Source organism: Strix uralensis, chromosome 13, assembly GCF_047716275.1.
Source record: "Strix uralensis isolate ZFMK-TIS-50842 chromosome 13, bStrUra1, whole genome shotgun sequence".
Lineage (NCBI taxonomy): Eukaryota > Metazoa > Chordata > Aves > Strigiformes > Strigidae > Strix > Strix uralensis.
In genome coordinates this window covers 11,292,329-11,319,981 of record NC_133984.1, presented here as the reverse complement: position 1 = coordinate 11,319,981, position 27,653 = coordinate 11,292,329, and the positions used below count along the sequence as shown (strand labels likewise).

Sequence of the window (27,653 nt, the reverse complement as noted above, 5' to 3'; positions counted from 1 at the left end):
AGCTGCTGCCCCATGTCTTTCTTCACACACCGCATATCCCGTGCTCCCTACGCCCCCTTTACATTATTGTCTTTCCCTGACTGTCCCCAGGCTCAATGCCCCATATCACAGCCTCCTCTCCAAACAACCTCCCACATGCTTCATCTTCAGGCCCCACCCCTCTGGGCTGCGACAGAAGGTGCTATGAGACAGTCCTTGCCACCCTTTTGGAACACCAGAAAGTCCCATGCCTTGCAGTGTGCCATCCCATCCCTCCGTGGCAGGACTGTTGTGTCCCTGCATTAACATATCCCTTCCTGATCCCCAGGGAGATCTGGAACACCAAGGACTCTGTGGTTGCCCAGATTGGTTCAGGCGGCTCTTTCCACGAGTTCTGTACCTCCGTCTGCCTCTCCCTCTACGAGGCCCAGCAGCACAGACCAGCACCTCAGTCCGCAGATGCCTCGGATGCCAGCCGCTGCAGCGTCTGCCACAAACCTGGCGAGGTAAACAAATCCCTTGTCCTTCCCATGCCCTGGATGAGGTGCTTGTGACCTGCAACACTTGGCCCTGCCTGGGACCATCGCAGGGCGTTTGCCAGGTTCTCCCGTGGTGTGAGGCCTCAGCCCCTGAGCTGACTTGGACTCACTCCCAGGTCCTTCCTTGTTATTGTGAACCAGCCCTTATTCCAGCAGAAGAAATAAGGCTTCTGCTCTCCCTGCCCTGAAGCTCATTGCTTCCTGCCACTCTGCTCTCCCAGTTGCTCTGCTGACTTTTGACAAGGGAGGCCAGCTTGAGTCCACACCAGCTTCCAGTGTGGCACTTGCCCGAGTTTCAGTGTAACAGCCAGTTACCCCAAGGGCTGTGGTAGTAGTGGCGCATACGCGTTGGAAGGAGGCACGTGGTGGTTTGGGGAGTGACAGCAGTGATGTCTCTGCAGATCCAGCATGAAGTCAGCAATGGGAACGTGGTTCACCGTATCTGCAGTGATGCCTGCTTCACCAAGTTCCGGGCCACTAAGGGGCTGAAAACCAACTGTTGTGACAACTGCGGACTTTACATCTACAACAAGGGCTTGCCCCTGGAATACCTCTTCCACGAAGGCCAGCAAAAACGTTTCTGCAACTCTGCTTGTCTTAACAGTTACAAGAAGGTGTGTGAAGTCAGCTGCCTGGGGTGGGGGGTCTCCGTTGGCACACAGCTCCTTTACTCGGTGTGGCACAGGGCACTTCATGCAATGGCAGGTGACTTGAACTCCCCGAGATTTTATTGCTGACAAAATATTTAAGAGTTTTCTGTGGAGAAGCTTTGAAGCAGGCAAACAGAATATATTTATTCTTCACGGGGCCCATCTTGGACCCGAGCATGGGTCAGGCACTCAGTAAGGACTATGCAGTAACACTGGTATATGCAGTGAGCATGGGCTGGCTTCTTTCGGATGTCTCCACAAAGCTTGTTTGGATATGTTCCTCCATGGCCTGAGCAAGCTTCACTTAACTGTCTTGGTGGCAGTGCCAAGCTCTGTATTCCTGCCAGGGTACCCTTGAAATGAGAAGGTGAGGTGCCGAAGGCAGCATTTTTTGCTACCACCACTTGAACCTGCAGACTATGAGCCTGGGTCTGGCATCAGGTGTTCCCTGCAGGAGAGCTGCCCTGTGGTGGGTACAGTAGTGGGGTGGGATATGAGGGTTGGGCCTCACCAGCTGTGATGATCTCCCTAGCAGCTCTGTTCTGTTCTCTTTGCAGAAGAACACTCGGGTCTACCCATGCATGTGGTGCAAGACGCTGTGCAAGAACTTCGACATGTTGCCCAATGTGGATCGCAGTGGCAAGATGGGCCTGTTCTGCTCCATTTGCTGCACTACCTCCCACAAAGTGAAGCAGTCGGGCTTGGTTGGTAAGAGCAACTATGTACAGGGAATCAGTCACCTCTCCACTCTAATGCCTTCCTTGGTACTATTTATTGCTTGTGGATGAGACTGGAAAGAAGGCATCTTGCTTGCCTGGGGAGGAATCCAGTGAGACAAGTGGAAGGAGATTTGGAGAGGGAGGAACCCTTGCAGCATGTAGACATCTTAATACTGAGGGGTATTATACATTGCTGTTCTTGAGAACGCAGGAAGCAGTTGTAATGCTGTGCTGTGCTGGCATTGCCCTTTCCATTACATGGAGTACCAGGGTGTCCAGGAATGGGTATGGTCTCTGGTGCAAGGATTGCAGCCTGTTTTGTCCAAATTCCTGTAGAGCTAGGGTCACTTCCTTTAACCACTCTGCACTCCATCCATGTTTAACATTTCTGTCCTAGCAGAATCTGGTGCTTTTATTTTCCTGGTGTTCTTGTCCCTTGCTTTTTGATAATAGCTTGACAGACTGAGGATGAGTGAGTAGCTTGCATGCCATCCTCAGAATCCAGTCCCACATCCTGTGCTGCTGCCCTCACTGATTGCTATCTGTTTTATCAGGTCCCTCTAGACCCTGCAGCTTCTGCAGAAAGAGTTTATCTGAACCCTGCTATTACAACAAGACAGACCGGGTTGTCTACCAGTTCTGCAGCCCCAGCTGCTGGACCAAATTCCAGGTACTGAAATATCCTTCATGCTGGGCTGGGCCGTGGAGCTCATGCTTCCTTTCACACTTAGCAGAGGCTCCACCTTCCTCGAGCTCCTCAGGGAGGGTCTGTAAGAAAGTCTGTGCTGGAGCACAAGAGTTGCAGTGACTGTAGTTGCCAATAACTTGATCTTGGCCCTATCTCCCCCTTCCTCTGTTGGGATAAGGTGGGCTGTAACACACTCCTGTCTACCAGGTTATGTCCAGCGGGAGTGCAGTGCAGAGCTGCATGAGTGGTTTGGGATGTGGTAGCCTTATGATGGCATGAGCAGAAGCACAAGTAAGCTAGCAAAGCACAGTGGGGTAGAAAGGGGCAGAGCTGCCCTCTGAGCCAGGCAGCACCAAAGAACATAAGTCTTCTAGGATGTGTTGTCTAAAAATTTACAACCAGCAGTCCTGGATACCTCATGTTTAATAATCTTCAAAGGTTTGACTGGTGGTTTTTAATCTTCTGATGCTAAGTTTCAGCATCTGTGAAATGTTTGTGGTATTCAAAGGCAACTGGAAGAATATTCGGTTTGTACAGTTGTCAAAGAATGAAGCAACAGCTGGGAAGACCTGGGAAACTTAGGCCAGGACGTGCCTTGGGCAACTGAGAAAACTTAGAAAATCTAGAGGTAGAGAGTTAGTTACTCTCAGTTGCAGCATTTGGTTTTGGGGTTTGTTTTTTTCTTGTGGTTTTTGTGTTGGGAGTTTTTTGGGTGGGTTTTTTGTTGTTTTTTTTTAAAATAAATCTTTGATGTAATCCTTTGCTGAGATCACAAATGGTGTTGGTAGGGTAACTGTAGATTTTTTACAGTTGTAGACTTAATAAGACTTGAATCATAGAATAGTTGGGGTTGGAAGGGACCTTTAAAGGTCATCTAGTCCAACCTCCCTGCAAATGATCAGGGACATCTTCAAGTAGATTAGGTTGCTCAGAGTCCTGTCCAGCCTGGCCTTGAACACTTCCAGGGATGGGAATCTATCACCTCTGGGCAACCTGTTCCAGTGTTTCACCACCTTCATCGTAAAAAAATTCTTCCCTGTATCTAATCTAAAACTACCATCTTTTAGTTTAAAACCATTACCCCTTGTCCTATCGCAACAGGCCCTACGGGAAAGTTTGTCCTTCCCCATCTTTCTTATAAGCCCCCTTCAAGTATTGAAAGGCTGCACTAATGTCTCCCTGGAGCCTTCTCCAGGCTGAACAATCCCAACTCAGCCTGTCCTCATAGGAGAGCTGTTCCATCCCTCTGATCATCTTTGTGGCCTCCTCTGGACCTGCTCCAGCAGGTCCATGTCTTTCCTGTGCTAAGGGCTCCAGAGCTGGACACAGTACTCCCAGGTGGGGTCTCACCAGAGCAGAGTAGACGGGCAGAATCACCTCCCTCAACCTGCTGGCCACGCTTCTTTTTGGGCAGCCCAGGACACGGTTGGCTTTCTGGGCTGCGAGCGCATGTTGCTGGCTCATGTCCAGCTTTTCATCCACCAGTACCCCAAGTCCTTCTCCACAGGGCTGTTCTCAATCCCTTCATTCCCCAGCCTGTATTGATACTGGGGGTTGCCCCAACCCATGTGCAGGACCTTGCACTTGGCCTTGTTAAACCTCGTGAGGTTCACATGGGCCCACTTCTCAAGCCTGTCCAGGTCCCTCTGGATGGCATCCTGTCCCTCGGGTGTGACAACTGCACCACTCAGCTTGGTGTCATCTGCAAATTTGCTGAGGGTGCACTCTATCCCACTGTCCATGTCACTGATGAAGATATTAAACAGTCCCAGTATGGACCCCTGAGGGACACGACTTGTCACCAATCCTCATCTGGACATTGAGCTGTTGACCACTACTCTCTGGATGTGACTGTCCAACCGATTCCTCATCCACCGAACAGTCCATCCATCAAATCCATCTCTCTCCCATTTAGAGAGAAGGATGCTGTGGGGGACCATGTCAAAGGCCTTACAGAAGTCCAGATAGATGACATCCGTAGGTCTTTACTTGTCCACTGATGTAGTCAATCCATCAGTCAGCCACTAGGTTGGTCAGGCAGGACTTGCCCTTGGTGAAGCTGTGCTGGCTGTCTTGAATCACCTCCCTGTCCTCCATGTGCCTTGGCACAGCTTCTAGGAGGATCTATTCCATAATCTTCCCAGGCACAGAGGTGAGGCTGACAGGTCGGTAGTTCCCAGGGTCTTCCTTTCTACCCTTTTTAAAAATGTGTGCAATGTTTCCCTTTTTCCAGTCACCAGGGACTTCACCTAATTCACCTAACTTGAATTATTGCCATGTAAAATCAGCATTGTAATATACAGGTAAACCCATGCATAACGTGGATTAGGAACTGTCTTGCTGGCAGATCTCAGAACACACTTGTCAAAGGAAAACCACTGAAGAGAGTGTTTCAAGATGGCTTCTTTGGGATCAGTATTAAGCCCAAGGAGTTCAACATCTTCATCAGTCATCTGGCAATAAAGTAAGCGTGATAAAATTTTGCAGATGAAACAAAAACTGGTGAAGTGTTAACTCATGCTGAGGTCAGGGCAGTCATAGAAAGCAAAGCAATTGGATTGCTTGACAAGACTGGTTCCTCCTAATGTGAGCTTAAACACAGTTCAGTGCGAGATCCTGTATCAGCTTTACTCAGGAGTGTGGGGATGTAAATCCTGGGAAAGTAAGGATTTTGAAAAGGGCCTGGGATTACTGCAGATAAGCCATTCAGTATGAGCATCTCAGTTTACAGCCACAGAGGGAAGGATTAATTAAGTTATTGCAAGTACAAGCAGAGGAACAGGGAGTCAAAGTTTGGGGGCTAGGAAGCAAAAGAGCTACCTAGAATGTTGCATGGATAGGAAGGATGTTCATCTGATGTCCACTTTATTTTCAATCCTGGAGAAAAATTGGAAGTATGCTGAAAAAAAAGGCAGAAAAACTATATTTGGGCTTGAAATATGCATGTACTTGAGGCACTCACAGAACACCTTTTCTGAGGTTATCAGAAACAAAACCAGGAAGATTACTTTATTAATAAATATATCCCTGTGGACAAGACACCAAGTGCTAAATGGCAGTTTAATCTAGCAGAGGAAGGTGGGATGAGAACAGCTGCTTGAATTCTGAAGTTGCATTAGCTTCAAAATAGAAACCAGGCACCTGTGCTTCAAGATCTTTTAGAGAAATTCTCTGAAGAGGTAGTGGAGCCCCCATCTCTTAATGTTTTCAAATCCAGAGGGGTGGCAGCTTGAAAGCTTGCCTTCCTGAGAAGAGCCAGATACTGGAAGCAAAGTGAAATTGCTCAAGAATCTGCTCTCCAGGAGCGTGAGACATGATCTGATGGACTGACTGTGAGTCACTGACAGTGGCAGCAAGCGCAAGTCTGAGCAGGGGCAGATGGACTGCTGTGAACAGTGAAGGAGGCAGGAGGTGGTGGCAGTGCAAAACAGGTGCTCTCTGCCCTCTGTGTGCCTCTCCCTCCATGAGTGCTCTCTGTCTCCTGCAGCGCACCAGCCCGGAAGGTGGGATCCACCTCAACTGCCATTATTGCCACAATCTTTTCAGCGGGAAGCCGGAGATCCTAGACTGGCAGGTGAGGACTTTCCCCAGGGGGATGTTGAGGTGGAGGCCAACCCTGGTGAGGACAGCAGGGCTCCTTCCTCTCCCTGCTCAAAGCAGAGTTCCGTCTGCACCAGTGCTCTGAATGCCTTAGCTGCAGAGATGTGCCTGGAGACTGTGCGCTGAGTGCTGTGCTCCTGATGTTCAGCAGGATGTCAGAAGGGCAGGAGGAGACCACTTCTGCCAAACCCCATGCCAGGAGAGCTGGGGACTTGACTCAGCCCCATAGTCTTGCTCTTGCTTCCCCGAGAAGTGTGGGGACCTCCTGCCAGCCTGGCTGACCTGGTGGCGGTCTCTTTGGCAGGACAAGGTGTATCAGTTCTGCTGCAAGGACTGCTGTGAGGACTTCAAGCGGCTGCGCGGGGTGGTGTCTCAGTGTGAGCACTGCAAGCAGGAGAAGCTGCTGCATGAGAAGATCCGTTTCTCTGGAGTGGAGAAGAACTTCTGCAGCGAAGGTACTTGGGGGAGGCAGGGGAGAGGCAGAGCCCCCATGCCAGCCCATGCTGGGGGAGGAGAAGAGAGCATGGAGAGGAACAGAGGGGAGACTGTCTTAGCCAGGCCCTGGGGCGAGAGCCTTGCCATGCAGTGAAGGGAGGACTGTCGTGGGGATGGCTTGCTGTCCAGCCAGGCCCTAGGGCAAGATCTTTACCGTTCATTGTGTCCTTGGGGAGGGCTTTCTCACAGCTTTTCTCTCTCTGGGGGCTGGGGAGACAGCAGGTGGCAGCTCCGCTCCTCCTGTCATCATGCACTTCTACGCTCTTGCGTCTGGGCTGGCCTGACCTGGCCTTGCCCTGCCTGCTGGGTTCCTGCACACAGGAGGTTGGAGTCAGACTCTTCCTAGAAGCATGGAGGTGAGAGATGGCAAGTCCCCATGAGGTCCCATCTTATCCCAGCCCCAGGGGCCAGTGCTGGATTGTTCCCTACAGTGTGTTGCGTGTGCTCTGTTGTCTCCGCAGACCTGGATTCTGGTCATGTTTGGGTCAGGGAGGCCCCCAGTTCATCCTGGGAAGGTTTCACTCCTATTGTTTCTCCGCAGGGTGTGTGCTTCTTTACAAACAGGATTTCACCAAGAACCTGGGCCTGTGCTGCATCACCTGCACCTACTGTTCTCAGACCTGCCAGCGGGCGGTCACCGAGCAGCTGGAGGGCAGCACCTGGGACTTCTGTAGTGAAGACTGCAAAAGCAAATACTTGCTCTGGTACTTCAAGGTCAGTATTGGCACTGGCAGCTTGTGCTAAGTGCTGTGGTGGGCACGGCACCCAGATAAGTGGGCATTGCACTGAGGAAGTTCGCACTGCTGGAGTCTGGCTGGCACTGCTGCGGAGAACCTGGCACTGCTGGAGTCCTGCCTGGCAATGACGGGACACTGCTACGGGGAAGCTCACGTAGCTGGAGTCCCCAGCTGATCCTGCCAGAGCACTGCACTGAGGAAGCTCACAGTGCTGGATCCGCGGCTAGTGCTGCTGTGAGAAGTTCGCACCGCTGGAGTCCCCGGCTGGCACTGGCAGGGCACTGCTGTGGGGAAGCTCACAGCACCTTGCTATGTGCACCTTTCACTGGAGAGTTGTGTTGCACTCGGAGGGGGTGTGGTTAGTTACTCGTTGTTTCTCTCCTGCTGATGCGGGCTTTAGGCAGCTCGGTGCCATGCCTGCAAGCGTCAGGGGAAGCTGCTGGAAACCATCCACTGGCGAGGGCAAATCAAACACTTCTGCAACCAGCAGTGTCTGCTGCGATTTTACAATCAACAGAACCAGCCCAACCTGGACACGCAGAAGGGGCCCGAGAGCCTGCTGAACAGTGAGTAGGAGGGAGGGAGGGGACCTGCATAGCTCAGTCCGAGAGACACAGGGAAGACTGAACAGCGAGGGGTGGAAGCTTCCTGCCCGGGACTGGATGAGACGCTAGGGAACAATCCTGCACTGGCCCTTGGGGGGGAAAGGACAGAGTGGGACCTAATGGGGCTTCTCCATCTCTAACATCTATGGTTCTATGACACACAGGGCCCAGACGGGAGGAGCCGGTGCCAGCGTGCTGCCTGTAGCTCACACTTAGCGAGGATACTCAGGGATTTAACATCCTCATGTTGCCAGCGGAGAGCTCGATTTACAGGGTTAGGGGACAGTGTGGTTTGGCATGATAATCCACCTGCAGCCCCACGCCACCTCCGAGCTGTGACCTTCTCAGATCTCATAAGCTAATCAGGATTGGGCCAGGTCAGTGCTTGGATGGGAAACATTCAAGGAAAACACAGGGTGCTGCAGGAAGTGGTGCTGGTGATGCTGTAGGTGGGCTCTCCTCAGCCAGAACTGAACCTAGAACGATCTTGAGGGAGCGCTGAGCTGCTGGAGGCACTCTGTCATGCGATGTTAGATTGGAGTCCTACCACTTACCCAAAGATTGCTGCAGCTTTGGGGAGTTGCCAACCCCGTGTCCCGGATAACCCCATTCTGCATCCGTGGAGTTCCAGCTGGAGAGGAGATTTTCACTGCCTGTTGCCCCATTTCCTATCATTAACTTGAGCCAGTTGCTTATGGAAGATTGCAAAGTGCTTTGGGATCCCTCAGGATGGAAGGTGCTCATAGTGACAGTGACAAGACATCGCTTGGCCCTCGGACACTCGCGTAGTTTCATTCAGCTTGGTCTTTCATAGGCCACGATCTTCTAGGTAATCTGTGTGCTCTAGTTAAAATGCCTGCAGCTTATGGTGGGACTCGCTTCACTGCATCAAGCTTCGACAGATACGTGCATCACAGGCTCAGGGCTTTGCTGCCCTCCCTGGGATTTCATGAGGTGTAAAACCCTGGCTAGGGTGCGCCAAGGAGGGGAAACCAAGACAAGGACCTTCCCATGAGAGACCTCGTCCTCCATCTCCAGACTCTTCCTGGTTCCTTTCCTGACAGCAGTGGGCTGATTGCAAGAAGGGGGAAGCCCTGGATGTCAGTGCTGCTTAGACAGCAAAGCAGAGCTGCTCTGCCAGAAGCAGCAGGTTCCCCCAGCCAGGGGAGTCCCAACCCGCCCTCCAAGAGCCACGCTCCATAACAGGCCATGTGAGGTGACGGTTCAAGTGGCAGCACACTGGAGTGACCTGGATAAGGAACTGTTGGTTTCTGCTGGCACGGGAGTGCCCAGGGGGAGTCTGCTTGATGGAGCACAGACTGTCCTGCTGCCCAGGGGAGGAAGAGGTATTAAATTTTCTCGTTCCTGTAGCTTACCAGGTGATTCCACAGCCCTAGCCATGCTGTTCTATTTGTCCTGTGCTTCCAAGGCATCTCGCTTGTGAGGGACCGGTAACACTGCTTTTGGGACACAGGCACAGCGAGCAAGCTCTGCCTGCAGAGGGGAGCATGTTTCACACCATTTGGCCGTTGTCTCCTTGGAGCCTTGGAACACAAGAGTGAGAAGTACCTTCTCCACCACCACCAACCACGAGAGTCTGAGCCCACCCCCCACCTGTTTCTGGAGGCCCCCAAGACCTCTGCTGTTTGGCACATGGTGCATTGTGCATTACCCTTCACCGTGCCGTAGCTGTCTCTCTGTGTGCCCTGGGAAGCAGAGGACTCTGAGGGCAGCCAAGGAAAAGCCCATCAGTGGTGATGAGCGCTCGGCTGAGCACAAGCTCCAAGCTGCCCCAGCAGCTGCCGCGCTTGGTGAATGCCGCTGGTGGCACTGGGCCCTCTGTGTGTTCTGGCACACCCATCCCCTGCCAGCTGTGGGATAGCTGTGGACATCCTTGTCCAGGGACCATGGCATACTGCTCAGCTCACAAAGGAAGGCTGCTGGAGCCCGGGCTGGCCGTGTGCTTACACAGAGAGCTTTCTAGCCCAGTGTGCTGTGCAGGGGATTTTGGGAGGAGCAGCTTGTCAGTGCATAGTGAGGAACAGTTTCTGCCTGGTCCATCCAGGGTCTCCTGTGGACCTGGCCACTGTGTTGCCGGCTCACCAGGGACTACCTGGATTTCAGGCTGGGATTTTGGGCAGAGTTGCTGACTACTTGCTTCTTCTCTTGCAGTCAGTGGTTGCTTAAAACCATTCATTCCTGTGACCCTGTGGCTGCTGCCAGCCTGGTGATCCTGAGAGTGCTGGGAACAGTCTGTGTAATGAGGGATTGAGGAGCTTCTGCCACAGAACTGTGTCCAGAGACTTCCAAGGGGAACTGGTTCTGCACAGGGCTGTCCAGCTGAAGAGGACAGAGGGCCAGAAGTCATGGTTGGTGCAGGCAGTGCCTTGACAGCTCCTTGCTGGTGTTGGGATGAGAGTAAAGAACAAGCTGAAGCTTTCCTGGAAGCCTGGACATATAGCACAAAGAGCTTTATGGCAGGAGGATCTTGTTTCACTCAGTCCTAAATCACTGGCCTGTGGGGCAATCAACTTTGCTTTTGGTTCTGCTGCAGCAGAAACTCTGCTCATACTCTTACAGCTTGTCTTCTCTCATTTGAGCTATTGATGTCTCCCACCTAGACCTGCTGCTTATCTACTTCGGGCTGGTCAGGGGAAGTTCTTATATCCATTGAGACTGTTGCAGATCCTATGGCTGAGTGCTCAGCTGCAGGCTAGGGAGCTTCCTTCAACTGGAACTTACCCATCCCCCTGTGGTGGTCAGCAAGTGGATTCTGCTGGGCCTCCAGTTGCTCAAGAGCTGTCTTGCGTTTCCTCAGGACAGAGGAAATCCGCACAAGTGCGAATACCCATGTGTTGGGAGTCTGGGTCTCTCCTGGAGAGCCTGTTTGTATGTAGGAGGTGCAAATGGACCCGCCACTCCCTTTGGCTGCTGAGACCTGCTGCTTTCCTTGCAGGTGTCTCCTTCATGCATGGCCCACGGTTAGTCAGTGCTGTAGAAGGCAGTTCTTTTTACCAGCCACATGGGTAACCAGGGCTCACGGGAGACTTGGATGAAGGTGCTCTTTTGAGATGGGTGCAGGTTCTCTGAAGAGCGAATGAGCTGGAATTATCTAAGCCAGGATGATACTGTCACCATCTGAGACTAGTGTCTGTCATACACGTCTCTCACATGCAGGTGGTCCCCTCTTTCCTTAGGGGAATGAACTGCATCCCTAGGGCTGGGGCAAAGCTGTCTCTGCTTTCTGGGATATCTTGCAACACTACTACTAGCTCTGTCACCTTCTTCCTAGGGATCTCGAAGCACTTTGCCAAGATATTTGTAGCAGGGAGATGGAGGCACAGAGAGGGGCCATGGCTCGGTACAGCAAGCCAATAGGCAGAGCTGGGAATAGAGCCCTGGATTCTTCTCTCTACAAGGGGCTGGGATTTCTCCTGACCTGCTGTGATGGGGATGGGGTGGACTGCAAGGGAGCATGAATTGACATGGGAATTACTTAGTTCTGGGGTTGTAGTGTTTTCTGAGCTGCTAGGGCTAGAGATTGTGGAAACATTAACTGTTCCTGGAGTGGCCAGGAGCAGTTTCTGGGGAGCCTGTCCCTGCCTTCTGGCTGCTGCCATCTCCAGTCCCAGCAGTGGGACCTGTTGGCCCGGGAGCTCTTGAACTTAAAGTTGTTGCTTTCTCTTACAGGTCAGACTTCAGAGCCAAAAGCACCTGCCCCTTCCTCACAGAAGGCAGAGACTAACATGGTAAGGCCTGTTGGAGGTAGGAGTTTGCAAGATAGCACAAAGGGCATGTCCCCAAAGAGAGGACAGATCTGCCATTGCTCAGGGAGATTTCATTCTACAACCAATGCATTTTAAGACATCTGGGTAGTGTGAGCTGATCAGAGCTGCTGGGGAGGGCAGCATCAGCATATCTCCTGCAAGGGGGAAGAATAACCATTGCCCAGGAACTGATGATGGGCACCAGAACAGCCCGCCACCGTGGCGCTGGCTCCTCTTTGCAGAGTGCTCCCCTGTGCCTGGATACGGTTGTTATCCCACTGTGTTTCCCGTTGTCCTGTGGGGCAGGAGCGACCAGTGCCAGACTCCCTGCTGGCTGCTGCAGAGATGCTGCACAGGCTTGCTGCCTGCCAGCAGCAGCTTGGCAGTCCTTTGGCCGGGTCTGACTGTGGGAGCATCCACATGCGTGTATGTGTGCGTGTTGGGGACCGCCAGGCTCCGGGAGGTGCTCTGGGAGTCTCTCCAGCTGTACCCGTGGTTGGGAATGTACCCGTGGTTGGGAAGAGGTTGTGCTGCCTTAGGTAGACACTAACCTCGTGCCTTCTGCATTTCCTCAGCTGCCAGCAAAGACCTCCTCAGCCCAGATGTCTCCAGCTGCGCCACCTCCCCCACCCCCTCCACTTCCAGCCACCCCTCGGAAAAACAAAGCTGCCATGTGTAAACCACTGATGCAGAACCGGGGCGTTTCCTGCAAGATAGAAATGAAGTCCAAAGGATGTCAGACAGGTAGGAAAACAAGACATAACTGCAGGATTACCGGGGACTTTTGGAAAGGCAAGTGGCATGTCCCTGCTCCAGACTAAACGTTGAATCCAACCTGAAATGCTGTACAGAATGGCTTGGTGTTTGGCACGCTGCTGAGGAGTCTCAGGGCAGTGGAGGGCACACACAGCAGGGCTGGAGGTAGGGAGCCCATTTCCATCAGAGGCAAAAGGAGAGACACACACAGCACTGCAGCATGATCCCACCTCTTGTGGGACAACTCCTGTTCCTCTGGAGATTGCCAGCTTGTCTGAGGGGCCATCTGCTGAGCAGGTTCCACTGTGTAGTTCCTGTCTGGCATGTGTGTGGTCTCCAGCATATGCAAGGCAACTAGACCTTTCAGCAGGGCCATGTAAGAGCAGGGCTTGCACCTCTGGCTAAGGCAAGCCTTTCTTATTGCAGGCCTGTTTGACTTGCTGCTGCTCCAGCTCTGCCCATGAGTCACAGAAGCTGGTGGCTGGAAGGGCCGTGGTGCTGAATGGCTGAGGGCATGGCAGTACGCAGTGGGGCTGGGTGGAGGAGCTGCTGGAAGCAAGCTCACTGACATACTTTTGCTCTTGTCAGAGGCTGACTGGAAGCCCCAGGTGATTGTGTTGCCAATCCCCGTCCCGATCTTCGTGCCTGTGCCTATGCATATGTACTGCCAGAAAGTACCTGTGCCTTTCTCCATGCCTGTCCCGGTAAGTGACACACTCCACCCACTCGTGTTCTCTTACTGTCTCGATCCTGCCTTGCTGCAGTCTCCCTGCTTCTCTGTTCGTCCTCTTCTGCCTCTGCTTTTACGTCAGTCGGCTGAGTGTCAGTTTTCTGCCTGGTGTGCTGCTGTCGACAGGTGCCTGTGCCAATGTTCTTGCCCACCACGCTGGAGAGCACAGATAAGATTGTGGAGACTATTGAGGAACTGAAGGTGAAGATCCCCTCCAATCCCCTGGAGGCTGACATCCTGGCCATGGCCGAGATGATTGCAGAGGCTGAGGAACTGGACAAGGCCTCCTCGGACCTGTGCGGTAGGTTCTGCCATGGCTGGGACTGGCCCAAAAGCTAGCATCATGTGGGGATTGCTGGCTCTTGGAGCTAGAGCATCTGCCTGGATCACAGCTCTCCTAAAGCCTTTGAAAAGGGAGCAGGGAAGAGCAAGTCCTCAACTTCTGCTGAGGAGGTACCGAGAGGGAAGAGCTGCAGCAAAGAGCAGTGTCTGCCACTGTCTCTTTTGGGGGTGCCAGTCTTGTGGTACATGTGCAGCACTGTTAGTTTATTCAGGTGGCTGTTCAGGCTCTTACCTAAAGCAGCTTCCCAGCAGAAGACTAGCAGTCCTGACCTCGCAGGTCTTTTTACTTGTGGGCTGCATTCCTCAAGCCCCAGTGACTAGGGATGTGGTGGGTAGAGGACAAACATCCAGTGTCTTGCTGTCCAGGGAAAGTTGGGCAGCACAGATGTCGTGGGGCTGCTCCGGGCACAGGACTGTGCTGGAGAGAGCCTGCCTTCATCTTCCAGCAGTCACAGGGAAAACAGGTGAAAGACTTTCTTGAAAGTTGGGTTTATGATCTACTTTTGCATTGCAGACCTGGTGAGTAACCAGAGTGCAGAGGGTCTCCTGGAGGACTGTGATCTGTTTGGACCGGCACGGGACGATGTGTTGGCTATGGCTGTCAAGATGGCAAATGTCCTCGATGAGCCGGGCCAGGACCTGGAGGCTGACTTCCCTAAGAGTAAGAGCTGGGTGAAGCAGGCATGCAGGGCTGCTCATGCTGCAGCAGGGTCCTCCCGCTGCCCTCGGCTGACCGTTGCCAGCAGCATTAAGAGCTGTGTGAACTTATCTCCCCATGCCCTCTGACTGACCAGGCTTGAGGCTAGGAACTGAGAGTCTTGCAGATGACTGCTCACAGCAGGGGTGAGGAGACCACCACCTTTGAAGGAGTGTGTTTGTTTAGACTAACTGACCTGTTGCGAACATAGGTCTGCAAAAAAGGGGGAATGAGAAGCTGATTTTAACAGCTCAGAGAGCAAGGCAGTGGTGCTGGTGTGCTTATGGATGATGATTCCAGAGGATCCAGCAAGACGAGAGAGAGACCTAGACAGGCCATGACGTCCTGGGAGACAGAAGAATTGCGGAGTGTCCATTAGTGGGCAGAAGGTGGAAGAAGGGGCAGAGACTTGCAGGAGCACAGCAGTGCTGAGGCAGGATGCTAGCAGCAGAGGACAGAGAATTGGGATGCCTGTGCCAGGCTGTCTCCAGTGCTGGCCTGGCACAAGGGGATGAGGAATGTTCCTCAGGTTTAAAAAACAAACGAAAAACTGTCAGAGGGGAGACTGTGGGGCTCTGGTTGGTCTGCGAAAGCTTATCATCTGCCAGAACTGTATTTCCTTTGTTGGGCTACGGCTAGAAGTTCATGCCAGGCAGGGGTGGAGGGTAAGAAGTGTTGGGCTGTGTTCCCTGTTCATCTTGCTGTAAGAACCAGGCCAGCACAGCAGACAGGATGAGAGGTCTCAACTGAGCCCTTCTGCCTGTGTTTCCTTTCAGACCCTCTAGACATCAACCCCAGTGTGGACTTCCTCTTTGACTGTGGGCTGGTGGGACCAGAGGAGGTGTCTGCAGAGCAAGATCTGCCTCGTGCTGTCCGGAAGGTGAGCTCTCTGTGGGTACTGTCTGCTTAAAGCTCTTTGGGTTTGGAGTGGGAGCTGTCCTCTGGGATGTACAAGGTGAAGTGTGCCGGAGGCTTTGGTGTGCTGGGGAGGTTGTGCCCTCTCCCTTCAGGGCATGCCTGGCCTGTGGGCCACTCCTTGAATAAAATACTTGCCTGTCACTTCGGAGGAGCTTTCCATGCCACAGGTCATGTGAGAGCTGGCCTCTCCTACCTAGGTTCTCATAACTACTGGGCCTCTTTGGCTTGGCTGTCAGCAGAAGGATGGCATGGGCACAGGCACACTGCGAGGGAGCTGGCAGCCAGCAGGTCTGGCCAGGACTCTTGTGTCTGTCCCAGGTAGGTGCCCAGTTTCACAGTACACCTCTCTGCAGGGGCAGAAGCGTCTGGTGCTCTCTGAAAGCTGTTCCCGGGACTCAATGAGCAGCCAGCCCAGCTGCACAGTGCTGAACTACTCATACGGTGTGAATGCCTGGAAGTCCTGGGTGCAAGCCAAGTACGCAGGGGGAGAGACCAGCAAGGGAGAGGAGCTACGCTTTGGCCGTAAGTGCCCTGCCTGGATGGGGTGGAGTGACAGAAACATGCCAGAAGCTGAGGTGCTCCTGATCTTGCAGGCTATTGTCTAAGGCTTCTGTGCTTGTCTCCACAGCCAAGCCCATGAGGATCAAGGAAGACATCTTGGCCTGCACAGCAGCTGAGCTCAACTACGGCCTGGCCCAGTTTGTCAAGGAGATAACACGGCCCAATGGGGAGCGCTATGAACCGGACAGCATCTATTACCTCTGCCTTGGCATCCAGCAGGTAAGGGAGGGCTGGGCTTGCTGCCCTCAAGTCCTCCACAGTCAGACCTGGGGGTCAGATCTGGTGAGGGGAGCTTTTACCCTTTATTCTGCATTCTGGGAACCCATAGAGGCTCACTGGACTCCTTCAGTGCCTCGCCCTAGGACAGCAGCCCACCTGGTTTGGTCTTTGTTCCCAAACCAGTGGGTAGGGTGGCAGCTTTTCCCCAGCCTTGCTCCCTTCTTGCACATCCTTGAGGAGGGCTGGGAGATCTCCCCAAACTCAGTCCCTTCTTCAGCACCAAGTCTGCTTTGCCATGCCTTGGGGTTTTCCTCACAGCTCTCAGAAGTGGCTGGGTTTAGGAGCTCTGGTTGTACAAGGAAGGGTGCTCTGCATGTGTGCCCTGGGCTCTCTGGGGAGGGTTTGCATTCCAGGTACTGCCATGTCTCTCTTGACGGTGTGTTCTGTCCTTTCTAGTACCTGCTCGAGAACAATCGTATGGTGAATATATTTACAGACCTTTACTACCTGACCTTCGTGCAGGAGCTGAACAAGTCCCTGAGTGGCTGGCAACCCACAATCTTACCAAATAGTACGTGTCTCCAGAGTACCTTCAGTCACCACGCATACCCAGTTTGTGCTTCTAGCCTTGGATCCTCCGTTCTGATTGTGCTCTCCCAGCCTCAACCCTCTTCCTTGACATAGGCAGCACGGTCCCTCTGTGTCTTGGGGTCATACTGACCCATACTGACAGCAGAGCCAGCCTGGTTTACGCCTCAGCAGCTTCTGTTGCCCAGAGTCAGGGTAGCTGGGAGCAGAGCACAGCTGCTTTGTGTCCTGGGACAGTTTGAATCTTTACAACACTTAGAGTGATGTCTCCACCCTTTGGCAAAGATGATATGAAGCCGGGAGGCACACTGGCCCATGCCTTTGTGTTCCCAGCACATGGGCGAGCCCTGCACACTGCGCTAAGGTTGGCCAGGGTTGCTGTGCTGCTGCCACATGAGCAGATGAGCTTAGAGCTCTGCAGAGGCTTTTCATGATGCGGTGATCTGGACTACCTTCCATGCTCTGTCTTGACAGTGGTTAGTTCACAGATCCAGCCTCACCTCTGCATATTGGCCATCCCAGGCAGAGACATTTGGCTCCAGACCTGTGTGTCTAGGCCTGCCTGCTGCTTTTCCTTCATCTCACACTGAGTGTGGTGGAGCACTAATCTGGAGTTCACTTTGTGGCCAGCTATAGGGATGAGCGATTAGAAATGATTTGGGTTCTGGCCTGTGGTTTGGCTGCACTGTGGGGTGGCTCATGGCTGGGCAGAGCCAGCATCTAGCTCTGCTGATGGCTCTGGAGAAGTAACCTCATGAAAAAGGGTATGTTGTGAAGTGTCAGTCTTTTGCAGTGAGCTTGCCTGGGCAGTGAGCTTGCCTGGGCAGGGTGAAGGCATTGCCACAAGGCCACAGTTGATGTGACTGGTTCTTCCTCTGTGCGTTGCAGACACAGTTTTCTCGCGTGTCGAGGAAGAGCACCTCTGGGAGTGCAAGCAGCTGGGCGTTTACTCACCCTTCGTGCTCCTCAACACCCTCATGTTCTTCAACACCAAGTTCTTTGGGCTGCAGACAGCGGAGGAGCACATGCAGCTCTCCTTCACCAATGTGGTGCGTCAGTCCCGCAAGTGCACCACGGCCCGTGGCATGACAAAGGTGGTGAGCATCCGCTACTATGCTCCTGCCAAGCAGAAGAAAAGCCGAGGTAGGGTCTGATGGAGCATCTCTGTCCTGCCCCCTGCCTGCCCCGTTGGGTCCCAGATGTGATCTTGCTCTCTCCCCCTCTGTAGATGGTGGCTCTGGAAAGCGGAAGCGCGAGGAGGAGGTACCAATGCTGGAGCAGCGGGAGAACAGGATGAACCCACTCCGATGTCCCGTCAAGTTCTATGAGTTTTATCTCTCCAAATGGTGAGGCTTTCTCTGGAGAAGGGGCATGTGCCATTTTGGGACCACCTCTCAGTTTTGGTGGGACGCTGTGGAGCGGCTGCTGCTCTCCAAACATTTATACTTGAGTGTGAAGCCTTGCCCAGGATCTGTGCTGCTTGTACAGACTGTGGTTGAGAGAATGCTTCTCTCTGGTCCCTGCCACTACTTGCCTCTCTCCAGACAGGCAGGAATGTGCAGTATGAGTCCTGGTGCTTGGCTGGTTAGGGGCTTTGGTCCTGAGTGAGCAGCTGCAGACTCAGCTCGTGTCCTCATCCTGCCGAAGGATGAGAGGCTGTGACAAGCCTTGATCCCCCCATAACCAGAAGAGCAGGCCAGGCTTTCTGAGCCCCTGGCACTGATATCCCAGGGCTCACCTTCCTCTTTCTTTACAGTCCTGAGAGTCTGCGGAACCGCAACGATGTCTTCTACCTGCAACCCGAACGGTCGTGCATTGCTGAGTCCCCGCTCTGGTACTCGGTCATCCCCATGGACCGGAGCATGCTGGAGAGCATGCTGAACCGCATCCTGGCCGTGAGGGAGATCTACGAGGAGCACAGTCGGCTCAGCAGCCTGGAGGACGACATGGACTAAGAGCAAGGTGGTGCTGGCCTGGTTGTGCTCCAGCCCTGGATGCCTTGTCTCCCTGCCTCCTGCTGCAGGGCGGGGGCCATGCAGCGTGGGAGGGGACGGTGCTGTGGCAGTGCTGTCTCTTCATCGTTACTGGACTTGGACATCCCATCCTGCTCATTACAGGTCTCACCTACGTACATGGCCTCCATGCTCAGCCCTGCCTCCTGTTCCGACTTCTGGGTGAGCCGTCTTCCCTGGGGCCAGTCCCCACAGCACAGGGGTGGCAGAGCCCCCATGACAGCTCTCCTTGCCCAGTCCTGTCCCCCCTTACCCCCAGCCCTGACACTACCCCTCTCTCCCCCTGCCCCAGGGCAGGAACCGCACAATACGGCAGAGTGTCATCTGGGACCAGCGGCCCCGAGGCTTTTAATTCTCACTTCCTTTAGGACCCCCTTGAGAGGCTGTGGCTGGCATGGCAGGAAGGGTAGCTCTGCTGCTGTGACAGGATGGTGTTTTCAAGCCAGTGGGGAAGGACCACCGCAGCCTGAGAGCTGTTGGGTATGGGGCAGGGCTTGTTCCCAGGGGTGGGAGAGGCTGGCTGCAGGGAGCGGAGGGAGCCAATGCTGGAACGTGATGGCAGAGACCCAGCCTTGCCACGGGGACACCTCCCTCATATGCAGCCAGGCCCCCTCCCTCAATTTTGTCAATGTTTTCTGAGTTGGCAGAAAACCGATGGAGACGAGTCTGTGTTAGCACTGCCCCTCTCTCCCCACTGTCCCCTGTCCTGGCATAACCCCCCTCCCCAGTGCAATGTGCCATCAGTGGGTCCCTCAGCTCCAGCCAGGGGCTTGGGCAGCTGCTGGCAGAAGCAAGGAGCTCTGCCTCGCCTCCCCCTCCCTCCCAAAGTAGCAGGGTGCTAGTGCCCTGCTTGGGGCGAACCTGGCTCCGGCTGTGCTGCTCCCTGCTGCCTCCTGCCTCTCCTTGTGTTCTGGTCGGTTTTCTTGAGCTGTACATGGGTCTCCTGTTGAGCCTGTATATATTGTTCTGGGCCCTGGCCCGGGGCCATCTGTTCTCTGTGTCCATGTGGAGAGTGAGCCGCTCACCAGTCTTGTTGTAGTGATGCCAGGGCGGTAGGACTAACCCTGTGTCTCTGGAAACCATTCATTTCAAATAAAGATGCGGAAAACTTTTGACAGCCCCTGCTTTTCCCCCCCTGGGCAGGGTGGGCACTGCCGGAAAGCAGGGCCGGGGACTCACTCCTGTCCATCCCTGCCTGCCTGTGCTGCCTGCACTTCCTACCTTGTCTGGCCCCTGGGGTGCTGCCAGCTCTGGCATGCTGGGCTGGCCCCTGACCCTGTGCCTGCTGGTGCCAGCCGGGCCTCCCCTGCCTATGCCTTGCCCATGGGGCTGCAGTCCAACCCAACCCAGCAGTGGCCCTGCCCTGGCCACGCAGTGTGTCCATGGGACAAACCCGTCAGAGAGCGATACCACGGTGCCCGTGGGCAGAGTAGGAGTCAAGTGAGGTGCAGTGAGTGTTTATTTGCTCCCCAAGGGCTGACAGGCCCCTGCCCCAGCCCAGCCCTACTCTCAGCCCCTCTGTTCCCACAAGCACAGGGAGTGGCTGAGCTGTGTCGCTGGGGTCATCTCTTGCGCTGGCTGTGGGGTCCATGCCACGAGCCTGGCAGGGCCCAGAGACAGAACCACAACTGTGCGTCGTCAATCCCTGAGCATCCCAGGAGGCCATGTTCACACTGCCAGGTCCGCTGCTCGTGCCTTCCCGTGGGACCCGCTGGCCACCCCCAGCCATGCACCTGCCTTCCCCAGGGGTGCCAGGTCATGGGGGGGTCTGCCAGCAGCCACAGGGCTGCCACTGCTGGGCAGGGTGACACAGGTGCTGCGGGGCCCCGCAGGGCCACCGGGACTGGGCAGGATGCGGGACTTGGGGCCCGGCCTTTGCCGGCACTTGGTGAGACCCAGGTGGTAGATCTCCACCAGGTTGAGCAGCAGGGACACACAGGCCACCCCCAGCATGAAGAGGATGAAGATGGTCTTCTCAGTGGGCCGGGAGATGTAGCAATTGACGGTGTTGGGGCAGGGCCAGCGATTGCAGGTGTAGAGGGGCTTCAGCTGGAACCCGTACAAGGCGTACTGGCCCGCAATGAAGCCCACTTCCAAGAGGGCCTTGAAGACGATGTTGCAGATGTACGTCCTCAGGATGGCCCCCCGCATGCAGACCCGTCCCCGCGTGTCCCCTGCAGGGAGCTGAGACTGCCTGGGGCGCTGCCGCCTGGCCCCACTGCCAGCCCGGGCCACCGCTTGCTGCTGTGCCTTCTCCTCCAGATGCACCAGGTGCAGGATGTGGCCCAGGTACACAAGGCTGGGGGTAGAGACAAAGATGATCTGCAGGACCCAGAAGCGGAGGTGGGAGATGGGGAAGGTGCTGTCGTAGCAGGCGTTCTGGCAGCCGGGCTGCTGTGTGTCGCAGGAGAAGCCAGAAAGCTCATCGCCCCAGACCCGCTCAGCGGCCGCCCCCAGGACCAGGATGCGAAAGACGAAGAGGACAGTGAGCCAGACCTTCCCCACCACTGTGGAGTGCTCCTGGGCGCTCTCCAGCAGCCGCCCCAGCAGGCTCCAGTCCCCCATGGCACTCGCCGCGGTGCCCTGCAAGACAGCCGCCCTCCAGACATGGCCACCCCACAACACACCAAACCGCCACCCCATCCTCCAGCCGGGCGGACATGCAGGGACCCAACCTGGGGCTGTTCCTGGAGTGTCCCCACCCTGCCTCCCATGGGACCCCCTAACCTATAGTGGGGAGGGCAGCAGGAGCAAAGACCTCTAGCAGAAAGCAGCCCCGCCATGCTGGGAGCGCCCTGGGGGACATGGGGACCCCTCACCGTTGGCAGGCGCGTGGGGCAGAGCCGCTGCTCCCGTGCTGTCGGCTCCCCTCGGCAGGGCAGTGAGGGATGCTGCAAGGCCCCTTCCCAGCTGGTCCCCAGCTCCTCGGTGGGGTACGGACAGGTCTGCCCGGCTCCGTCCGTCCATCCACCCAACCATGGGCGCCGGGTTATTGGGGCAGGAGGCAGCTGCGTGCCACATTGGCTTTCATTGTGACTGGCAGATGAAACAGCCACTGGGGAAACTTTTTCCCTCTATTTTTGGTCTGGGCACTTTTCTAAATATACTTGGGGCTGCAGGGGCTGGTGCTGGGGGAGCACGAGCCCTTGGACACTGCTCAATGCCACCCAGGGGTCACTGCTCCTGCATGCCGGCTGCCAGGGTACTGCGGCCACAGCCCCAGCCCAGCCTGGGCACTGCAGCCCCCACAGCCCCTGGTGGCACCCACCTGGGCTAGGGTGCAGGGGTGGGCACCCCACACTGGCATCCCAGCCCCCGGCATGTCCCGGCCAGAGCAGAAAGGAGGGAGGCAGTGCCTGAGAACGGAGATTTAATGGCCCAAAGTGCCCTCCTGGCTGTCCGGAAGGGCCAGACCGCTGCCTGAGGGATGCTATCCATGGGACAGGGACAGCACAGGGCCGTGGGGTGGCTGTGGAGTGGGAGCAAGGGCTGGAGCCCCCATGGCGCTGGCCCTAGCAGGCAGAGCAGCGGTCGCCCTTCTCCTGCAGCCCAGGGTTACGGCGCAGCATGTCCTTGAGGGAGCCGTCCTGCTCCGTCAGCAGTTGGTTGATCTCATTCTGCTTGTACTCGGAGGAGAGCTTGTGCCCATAGAAGGAACCCTTCCCTGATGGGGGGTTGGAGTTGTGCTGGCCTCGGCGGGCACAAGCCCGCACCACCAGGTAGACCAGCTCTGCCATGTTGAGGACGATGCAGATGCTGGAGGTGACCAGCATGAAGACGGTGAAGATGGTCTTCTCCGTGGGCCGGGAGATGAAGCAGTCGACGGTGTTGGGGCAGGGGTAAGCCTCACACTTGACCAGCCGCACCATCTGGTAGCCTGGGTAGAGCATGTAGAAGATGTACATGAACACGGCCTCGAAGAGCAGCCTGAAGACCACGCTGCAGACGTACGTCCACCACAATGAACCTGATATGCGCATCTTGTGCTTCTTCACCTCCTCCATGTGCTTGGGGTCCCCGTGCCCCGTCAGCACCAGCAGCTTCTTCTCCTGGTGCTGCTGGTAGGCCACGTGCATGGCCACAAGGAGGGCTGGTGTGGTGACAAGGATGAGCTGCAGGGCCCACAGACGGATGTGGGAGATAGGGAAGAAGTGGTCATAGCAGACGCTGTTGCAGCCGGGCTGCTGCGTGTTGCAGGTGAAGGCGGATTTCTCGTCCCCCCAGACGCTCTCAGCTGCCACCACCAGCACCATTATCCGGAAGATGAAGATGACGGAGAGCCAGATGCGCCCAATGGCGGTGGAGTGGCGGTTCACCCCGCTCAGCACTGTGTAGAGGCCGGCCCAATTCATCGTTCCTCACGTCTGCAGGAGTGAGCAGTGAGATGTGTTAGGAGCAGGAAGGGTCCCTGGCTGAGAGCCGCTGTGTCCCGGCCCTGGTGGCAGCGGCCCCAGGAGGGAGCTGTGAGCAACTGGCTGCTGCAGCCCTGGTAGGTGGACAGCAGGACGGAGGGACGGCGGGAGAGCACCGTGACTCCCACTGCTGACACAGCTCAGGGCAGTGTCTTAGCTGGAGCAGGCAGGAGACTGGTTGGCCCTGCGGTGCCAGCTGCTCCTGTCCTGCCACCCCACAATGGCACGGGGATCCTGACCCACCCACATAGGATGGGGGTGAAGCTCCCACCACTCTGCAGGGACCCCTGGTCTCCACCCAGTGCTGAGATCTCTGTCTAGGGATGAACCCAAGGAGCTCCACGGGCTCCTCTGCACCAGCACCTCCCTGCCCTCGTCCCCCCATTCCTTGCAGAAGTGGGGCTGGGGAGCCTCGAACTGGGGGGACCCCCTGTGCAGCCATGCGTTGTCACCCTCCAAGAGCTGTCCCTACCTGGGGAACATGGGGTGACCCCCCCACCCCAAGCATAGACCCCCACCCTGCCGGGGCCACCCACTGGCACTGAGCAGCCCCAGGAGCTGCTTCCCACCCCAAGCACAAGGCTGGGGGGCTGGGACCTGCCCTCCGGCCGCCCCCGGTGTGGAGGGTCCTGGTGGCGCATACCTGCCGGTGAGGAAAGGTCCTTGCGAGCTGCCCCCAATGGCCCTTCTAAGGTCTCATGTCTCCCGCAGCAGAGCTCTGCTCCGCCTGCCCTTGTCTCTATCCACCACTGCCCTGCACTGGAAGTCATATGCTGCTTTATAAACTATTTACATACAATGGGGCCTTTATCGGCCCCTGAACAACACACTTTAGCATTCAGATCCAACGCCCTGACTTCCGCCCACCCAGGCCAAACAAAGTGCCTGTGTGCTGCATTCCCGCTGCCCGGCCCTGCACCCGCTCCCACCTCACCCTGCGCTGACCACGGCCACGGCCCCCCCACCCGCTGCCTGCGGGGTGCTTGTCGCTCTGCCTGGTGGGCATCGCCAGGCTGGATGTCACCTGGGGTGCCTGGGAGTCCCTTCCCCAGAAGGCAGAGCCCAGCTGCACGCCCATCGCGCATGGACGGCGCGTGGGGCACCGTGACCAGAGCTGGGGTCTGGCTGCTCCGTGAGCTGTCTGTGGGCACCCCTGGGGCTGGGTGTGCTGGGGACAGCCACCGTGGGTCCTGCCATGCCCTCAAGGCTTTGCTGCCAGGAGGTTGGTGCCAGCAGTGACAGCTGTGAGGGCGCTGGAGCTGCCCTGTGCATGCCCCGTCCCGTTGGGGACATGGGAAAGAGTCCGCTGGGGTGAGGCTGGCTGTGCGCTAACAGGGGCTGAGCTCAGGGCTGAGAGCCACGTGCTGCGGGACCCCCGGGATGGGGGTCACTGATACTGCCCCGCTGCTCGGACACACTGGTAGGGGCAACAGTCCCTGTGCCTGTGTCCCTCAGGGCTGGCGTCCCAGCCACACCGTCACACTGTTCCAAATCCCCATGGGGATGGTGCTGTGTCCCTCCCGTTTTGTCCCCAGCCTCAGGTGGGGAGCAGCATATCCAGTACTACCTACGAGCTGGGGGCCCACAGGGTGGCGGGGTGACGATGCCATCCCCAATGCCACCTCCACCCCTCAGCGCAGGGTGCAAGTGCCTGGAGCTGCGCAAACGGTGGTGGGCAAAGCCCCCCCCAGTGAAGCTGCGGGGAGAGCAGCCAGTGCTCCCCCCATGGGGGCCAGCAACCCCCAGCTCTGCCCTCCCTGGCCCATGGTCAAACCCTTCTGCCATTCCCACCCTGGACCCCTCGTGCCCCCCCAGCTGGGGAACGCATGGCCCCCCCCGCGGCGGTGCCATGCCCACCAGGCTCTCACCTCAGCACCAGGACAGGCAAAGCTCTCAGGGAGCTCAGTGGCCTCTGCCTCCAGCACAGCACCCTGGACTTTATACTGCCCTCCGGCACGTCACCCACACCCTCCCAAACAGCCTGGCTCCTTCCAGGACTTGCTCCCTGCCAAGTAAACACCACAGGTGTGTCCAGCCTGCGCTCACAACCACCAAAGCACCCACTGGCACCCACCGCCACAGCCAAACGTTGCCCAGGGACAGCCCAGGGGCCACCACAGCACCGAGGCAGGGCCAACCCCCAGGATGGTCCCCGTGGGAGCTCTGTGGTCCCCCTGGCCACGATCCCTGCTGCGAGCATCCTCCCTGCCACATCCCCTGCGAGCCCGGCACATGCACCATGATGGGTCCCCGCTCTCCATCCCGGGGGACTGCTCTGGGCAGCCCCAGCACACGGAGCACCTTGATCCACTGCTGCAGGCTGCCGGCTGGTCCCTGGGGAGCCACCAACACCCAGATTTAATGTGTAAAAGTGCAGCCAGCAAAGGCAAACAGGCTGTCAACGATTAACCGAGCTAACGGCCTGCTCCAAGGTCCCCCAGTGCGCCGGGACATGGTGACCCTGCTCTGCATCTTGGGGCCCCGGTGTGGGCTGCAGGACCCCCCACACCATCCCCTGCGTGAGGATGGCAGTGGCGCTACTGTCCCCCGCATGGGGTTGGCAGGGTGGCACTGTGGGGCGCCCAGGGGTGCCGGAGGGTGCCAGGGGTCCCCCGGCAGTGTGGCGGGGCGGTGGGCTGTGAGGGGCCAGGGATCGCCGGTGGTGCGGGGCGGGTGGGGCCGGCCGGGGCCGCAATCTCGGCCCACGATAAACCACCGGCTGAGTCAGCAGCGCCCGGCGGGGAGCGGGAGCGGCCGCAGCCGCCGGCACCGCCCTGACCGCGCACCCGGGGACCGGGACGCGCCGCGGGACCGGGAGGGCCCTGCCCGGAGCGGGGAGCGGGGAGGGGGAGGGCAGGTGGAGAGAGGGATCAGGCTGGGTGGGGGGGTGCCGGGGGAGGCAGGCTGGTGGGCGCTGGGGGATTTGTGGGATGGGGTAAGTCGGGGGAAGCATTGAGGGTGCTGCAGGGGGCGGGCACTGGGGGGCACTGGGGGCACTGGGAGCCAGGCCAGGGGGAGGCACTGGGGGCGCTGGGAGCCAGGCTGGGCGCGGGCACTGGTGGCACTGGGGCGGGCGGGTGGTCGCCGCCCGCCGTTTGGGCTGCGCCCGTGGCGGCAGCAGGTGGCGCTGTGGCGCCGGTCCGGTCCGGTCCGGGGGGCGGCGGGGCCGCTCCCGCCCGCGGCAGCACGCGGGGATGGGGGGGCTCAGCGCGTGGGAATCCACCTAAAAATATAATAAAAACGGAGACAAAAAAAAAAAAAAAAAAGCAGGAAAGAGGGAGTTGGAACGCGAGGCGTCGCTGTCCAGCCCGGTGCCCGCCCGCTCTCCTCGCCGGAAGGTGGTGGGAGGACCGGGAGCCCCGGGGAAGCGGGGGACATGCCCCCCCTGCGCTGACCTCCGTGCCCGACCTCTGGCCACCGGCACCTGTTTGCAGTGGGCAAAGCTGTTGTGCAAAAGCCAGTGGTCAAGGGCAGCAGGCTGTATGAAGCAATCATGGCCCCGTCCGTGACCACGTGGACCAGAAACAGGCTCTCTGTTAATGACATTAATTGTGAGATTAATTTGGTGTTTGAAGTTGCAGCGTAGAGCTCCAGGACGTGGGCACTTCGAACGCAGACAAGCTGATGAGCTGGGCAAGGCTGACCAACATCCGGATGGCAGGACAGGGGTGACACAGCTGCTGGAACCTTGCTGGGGTCAGAGGTCTCACAGCCAGATCTCACAGCCCAGCAGTCCGTGTCGGTACAATGGAGGAAATCAGGCTCCAACCATCGCTGCTTCTGCTGCCAGGAGGAAAAGGGTGCTGCAGAGCAGGCTCTCAGAGCCCCATTTCCCCTGCCATCCTGCCCCAGGCAGGGGTGGCCCCATGCATGGCTCAGCCTCACTGCCAGCCTGGATGGTTGCTGCAGTGCAGGGGCCACTGCGATTCCAGGCTCAGGCTGACAGCAGCACAGGCAGCCCTGGATCCAGGCTGCTGCCCTCAGAGAGAAAAAAACCCTCTGGTTTGAGTCAGCTCTGCTGGGAAGGGCATTGGCAGTGGGTGAGCACAGAAATCCTTTGTGCCACTGCAGCACAGGGCAGAGGGAGTTGCAGCACATGGCGTAACGGCTTGTCCTGCCTGCCTGCGGGTCTGCTGTGCTGTGTCCTGGGTGCATCAGGGCTGTGGGGACCAGGACCAGGACACTGTCCTGGTGATGCTGCTGTGCGGAGCAGCACCCTTGCCCTCCTGCTGGCTGTGGTTCCTGGAGCAAGGCAGGGGCCAGGCACAAATCACTCATCCCCTCCCCATGCCAGGGACACCTTTGCGGTTCAGTTCCCTTATGCTTCTCTTTGCCAGCAGCCCTAAACATGTCCCCTGAAGCTGAGGATGTCCCATAATCATCACACAGATGTTAACTGCACATGCCCTCTGGGACACAGTGTCCCCTGGGCTTTGCCAGGTCTCCAGAGGAACGCTGCTGATGGTCAAGGACACCCTGGACAGATGGCAGGCTCAGGAGTTTTGCAAAGGCAGTAGTGTAATAGCAATGTGTTGTCTGTCACCAGCTTGCCCTTGGGCTCCTAGCTGGGGTGGCCGTGCTGGCACACGGGAACAGCAGGCAGCTGGGACAGTGCAAGGATGAGGAGGGGGGACAGAAG

General features: G+C 56.9%; 3 protein-coding genes across 8 annotated transcripts in view; 1 reads left to right on the top strand and 2 right to left on the bottom strand.

Annotated features, from left to right (window-relative positions):
- ZMYM3 (zinc finger MYM-type containing 3) overlaps positions 1 to 19,713 on the top strand; it is a 36,209-nt gene extending 16,496 nt beyond the window's left edge. For 5 of the 6 annotated variants that reach the window (XM_074882863.1, XM_074882861.1, XM_074882860.1 and 2 more), the window contains exons 6-25: positions 308 to 485; positions 920 to 1,132; positions 1,726 to 1,876; positions 2,442 to 2,557; positions 6,063 to 6,149; positions 6,480 to 6,630; positions 7,212 to 7,384; positions 7,808 to 7,973; positions 11,703 to 11,761; positions 12,355 to 12,523; positions 13,124 to 13,239; positions 13,392 to 13,566; positions 14,122 to 14,268; positions 15,081 to 15,184; positions 15,576 to 15,744; positions 15,851 to 16,002; positions 16,459 to 16,573; positions 17,479 to 17,733; positions 17,819 to 17,936; positions 18,347 to 19,713. In XM_074882863.1, coding sequence (XP_074738964.1) covers positions 308 to 485; positions 920 to 1,132; positions 1,726 to 1,876; positions 2,442 to 2,557; positions 6,063 to 6,149; positions 6,480 to 6,630; positions 7,212 to 7,384; positions 7,808 to 7,973; positions 11,703 to 11,761; positions 12,355 to 12,523; positions 13,124 to 13,239; positions 13,392 to 13,566; positions 14,122 to 14,268; positions 15,081 to 15,184; positions 15,576 to 15,744; positions 15,851 to 16,002; positions 16,459 to 16,573; positions 17,479 to 17,733; positions 17,819 to 17,936; positions 18,347 to 18,545 — 3,013 coding nt within the window. In that variant the 3' untranslated portion in view covers positions 18,546 to 19,713. The remainder of the gene's footprint in view (positions 1 to 307; positions 486 to 919; positions 1,133 to 1,725; positions 1,877 to 2,441; positions 2,558 to 6,062; positions 6,150 to 6,479; positions 6,631 to 7,211; positions 7,385 to 7,807; positions 7,974 to 11,702; positions 11,762 to 12,354; positions 12,524 to 13,123; positions 13,240 to 13,391; positions 13,567 to 14,121; positions 14,269 to 15,080; positions 15,185 to 15,575; positions 15,745 to 15,850; positions 16,003 to 16,458; positions 16,574 to 17,478; positions 17,734 to 17,818; positions 17,937 to 18,346) is intronic. The other variant, XM_074882865.1, reaches the window with a different exon arrangement.
- Positions 19,714 to 20,062: 349 nt separating this feature from the next.
- Positions 20,063 to 21,853, bottom strand: LOC141949363 (gap junction alpha-3 protein-like). Its single transcript, XM_074882858.1, has 2 exons — positions 21,422 to 21,853; positions 20,063 to 21,185 (listed from the first exon to the last, which is right to left on the bottom strand). Exon 2 carries the CDS (start codon positions 21,165 to 21,167, stop codon positions 20,271 to 20,273), a length of 897 nt encoding a protein of 298 aa, XP_074738959.1. The 5' UTR covers positions 21,168 to 21,185; positions 21,422 to 21,853; the 3' UTR covers positions 20,063 to 20,270.
- Positions 21,854 to 21,958: 105 nt separating this feature from the next.
- On the bottom strand, positions 21,959 to 23,761 carry GJB1 (gap junction protein beta 1). The gene is made up of 2 exons (XM_074882859.1): positions 23,658 to 23,761; positions 21,959 to 22,966 (listed from the first exon to the last, which is right to left on the bottom strand). The coding sequence occupies exon 2, from the start codon at positions 22,952 to 22,954 to the stop codon at positions 22,115 to 22,117; it is 840 nt and encodes a 279-aa protein (XP_074738960.1). The 5' UTR covers positions 22,955 to 22,966; positions 23,658 to 23,761; the 3' UTR covers positions 21,959 to 22,114.
- Between the last annotated feature and the right edge of the window lie 3,892 nt (positions 23,762 to 27,653).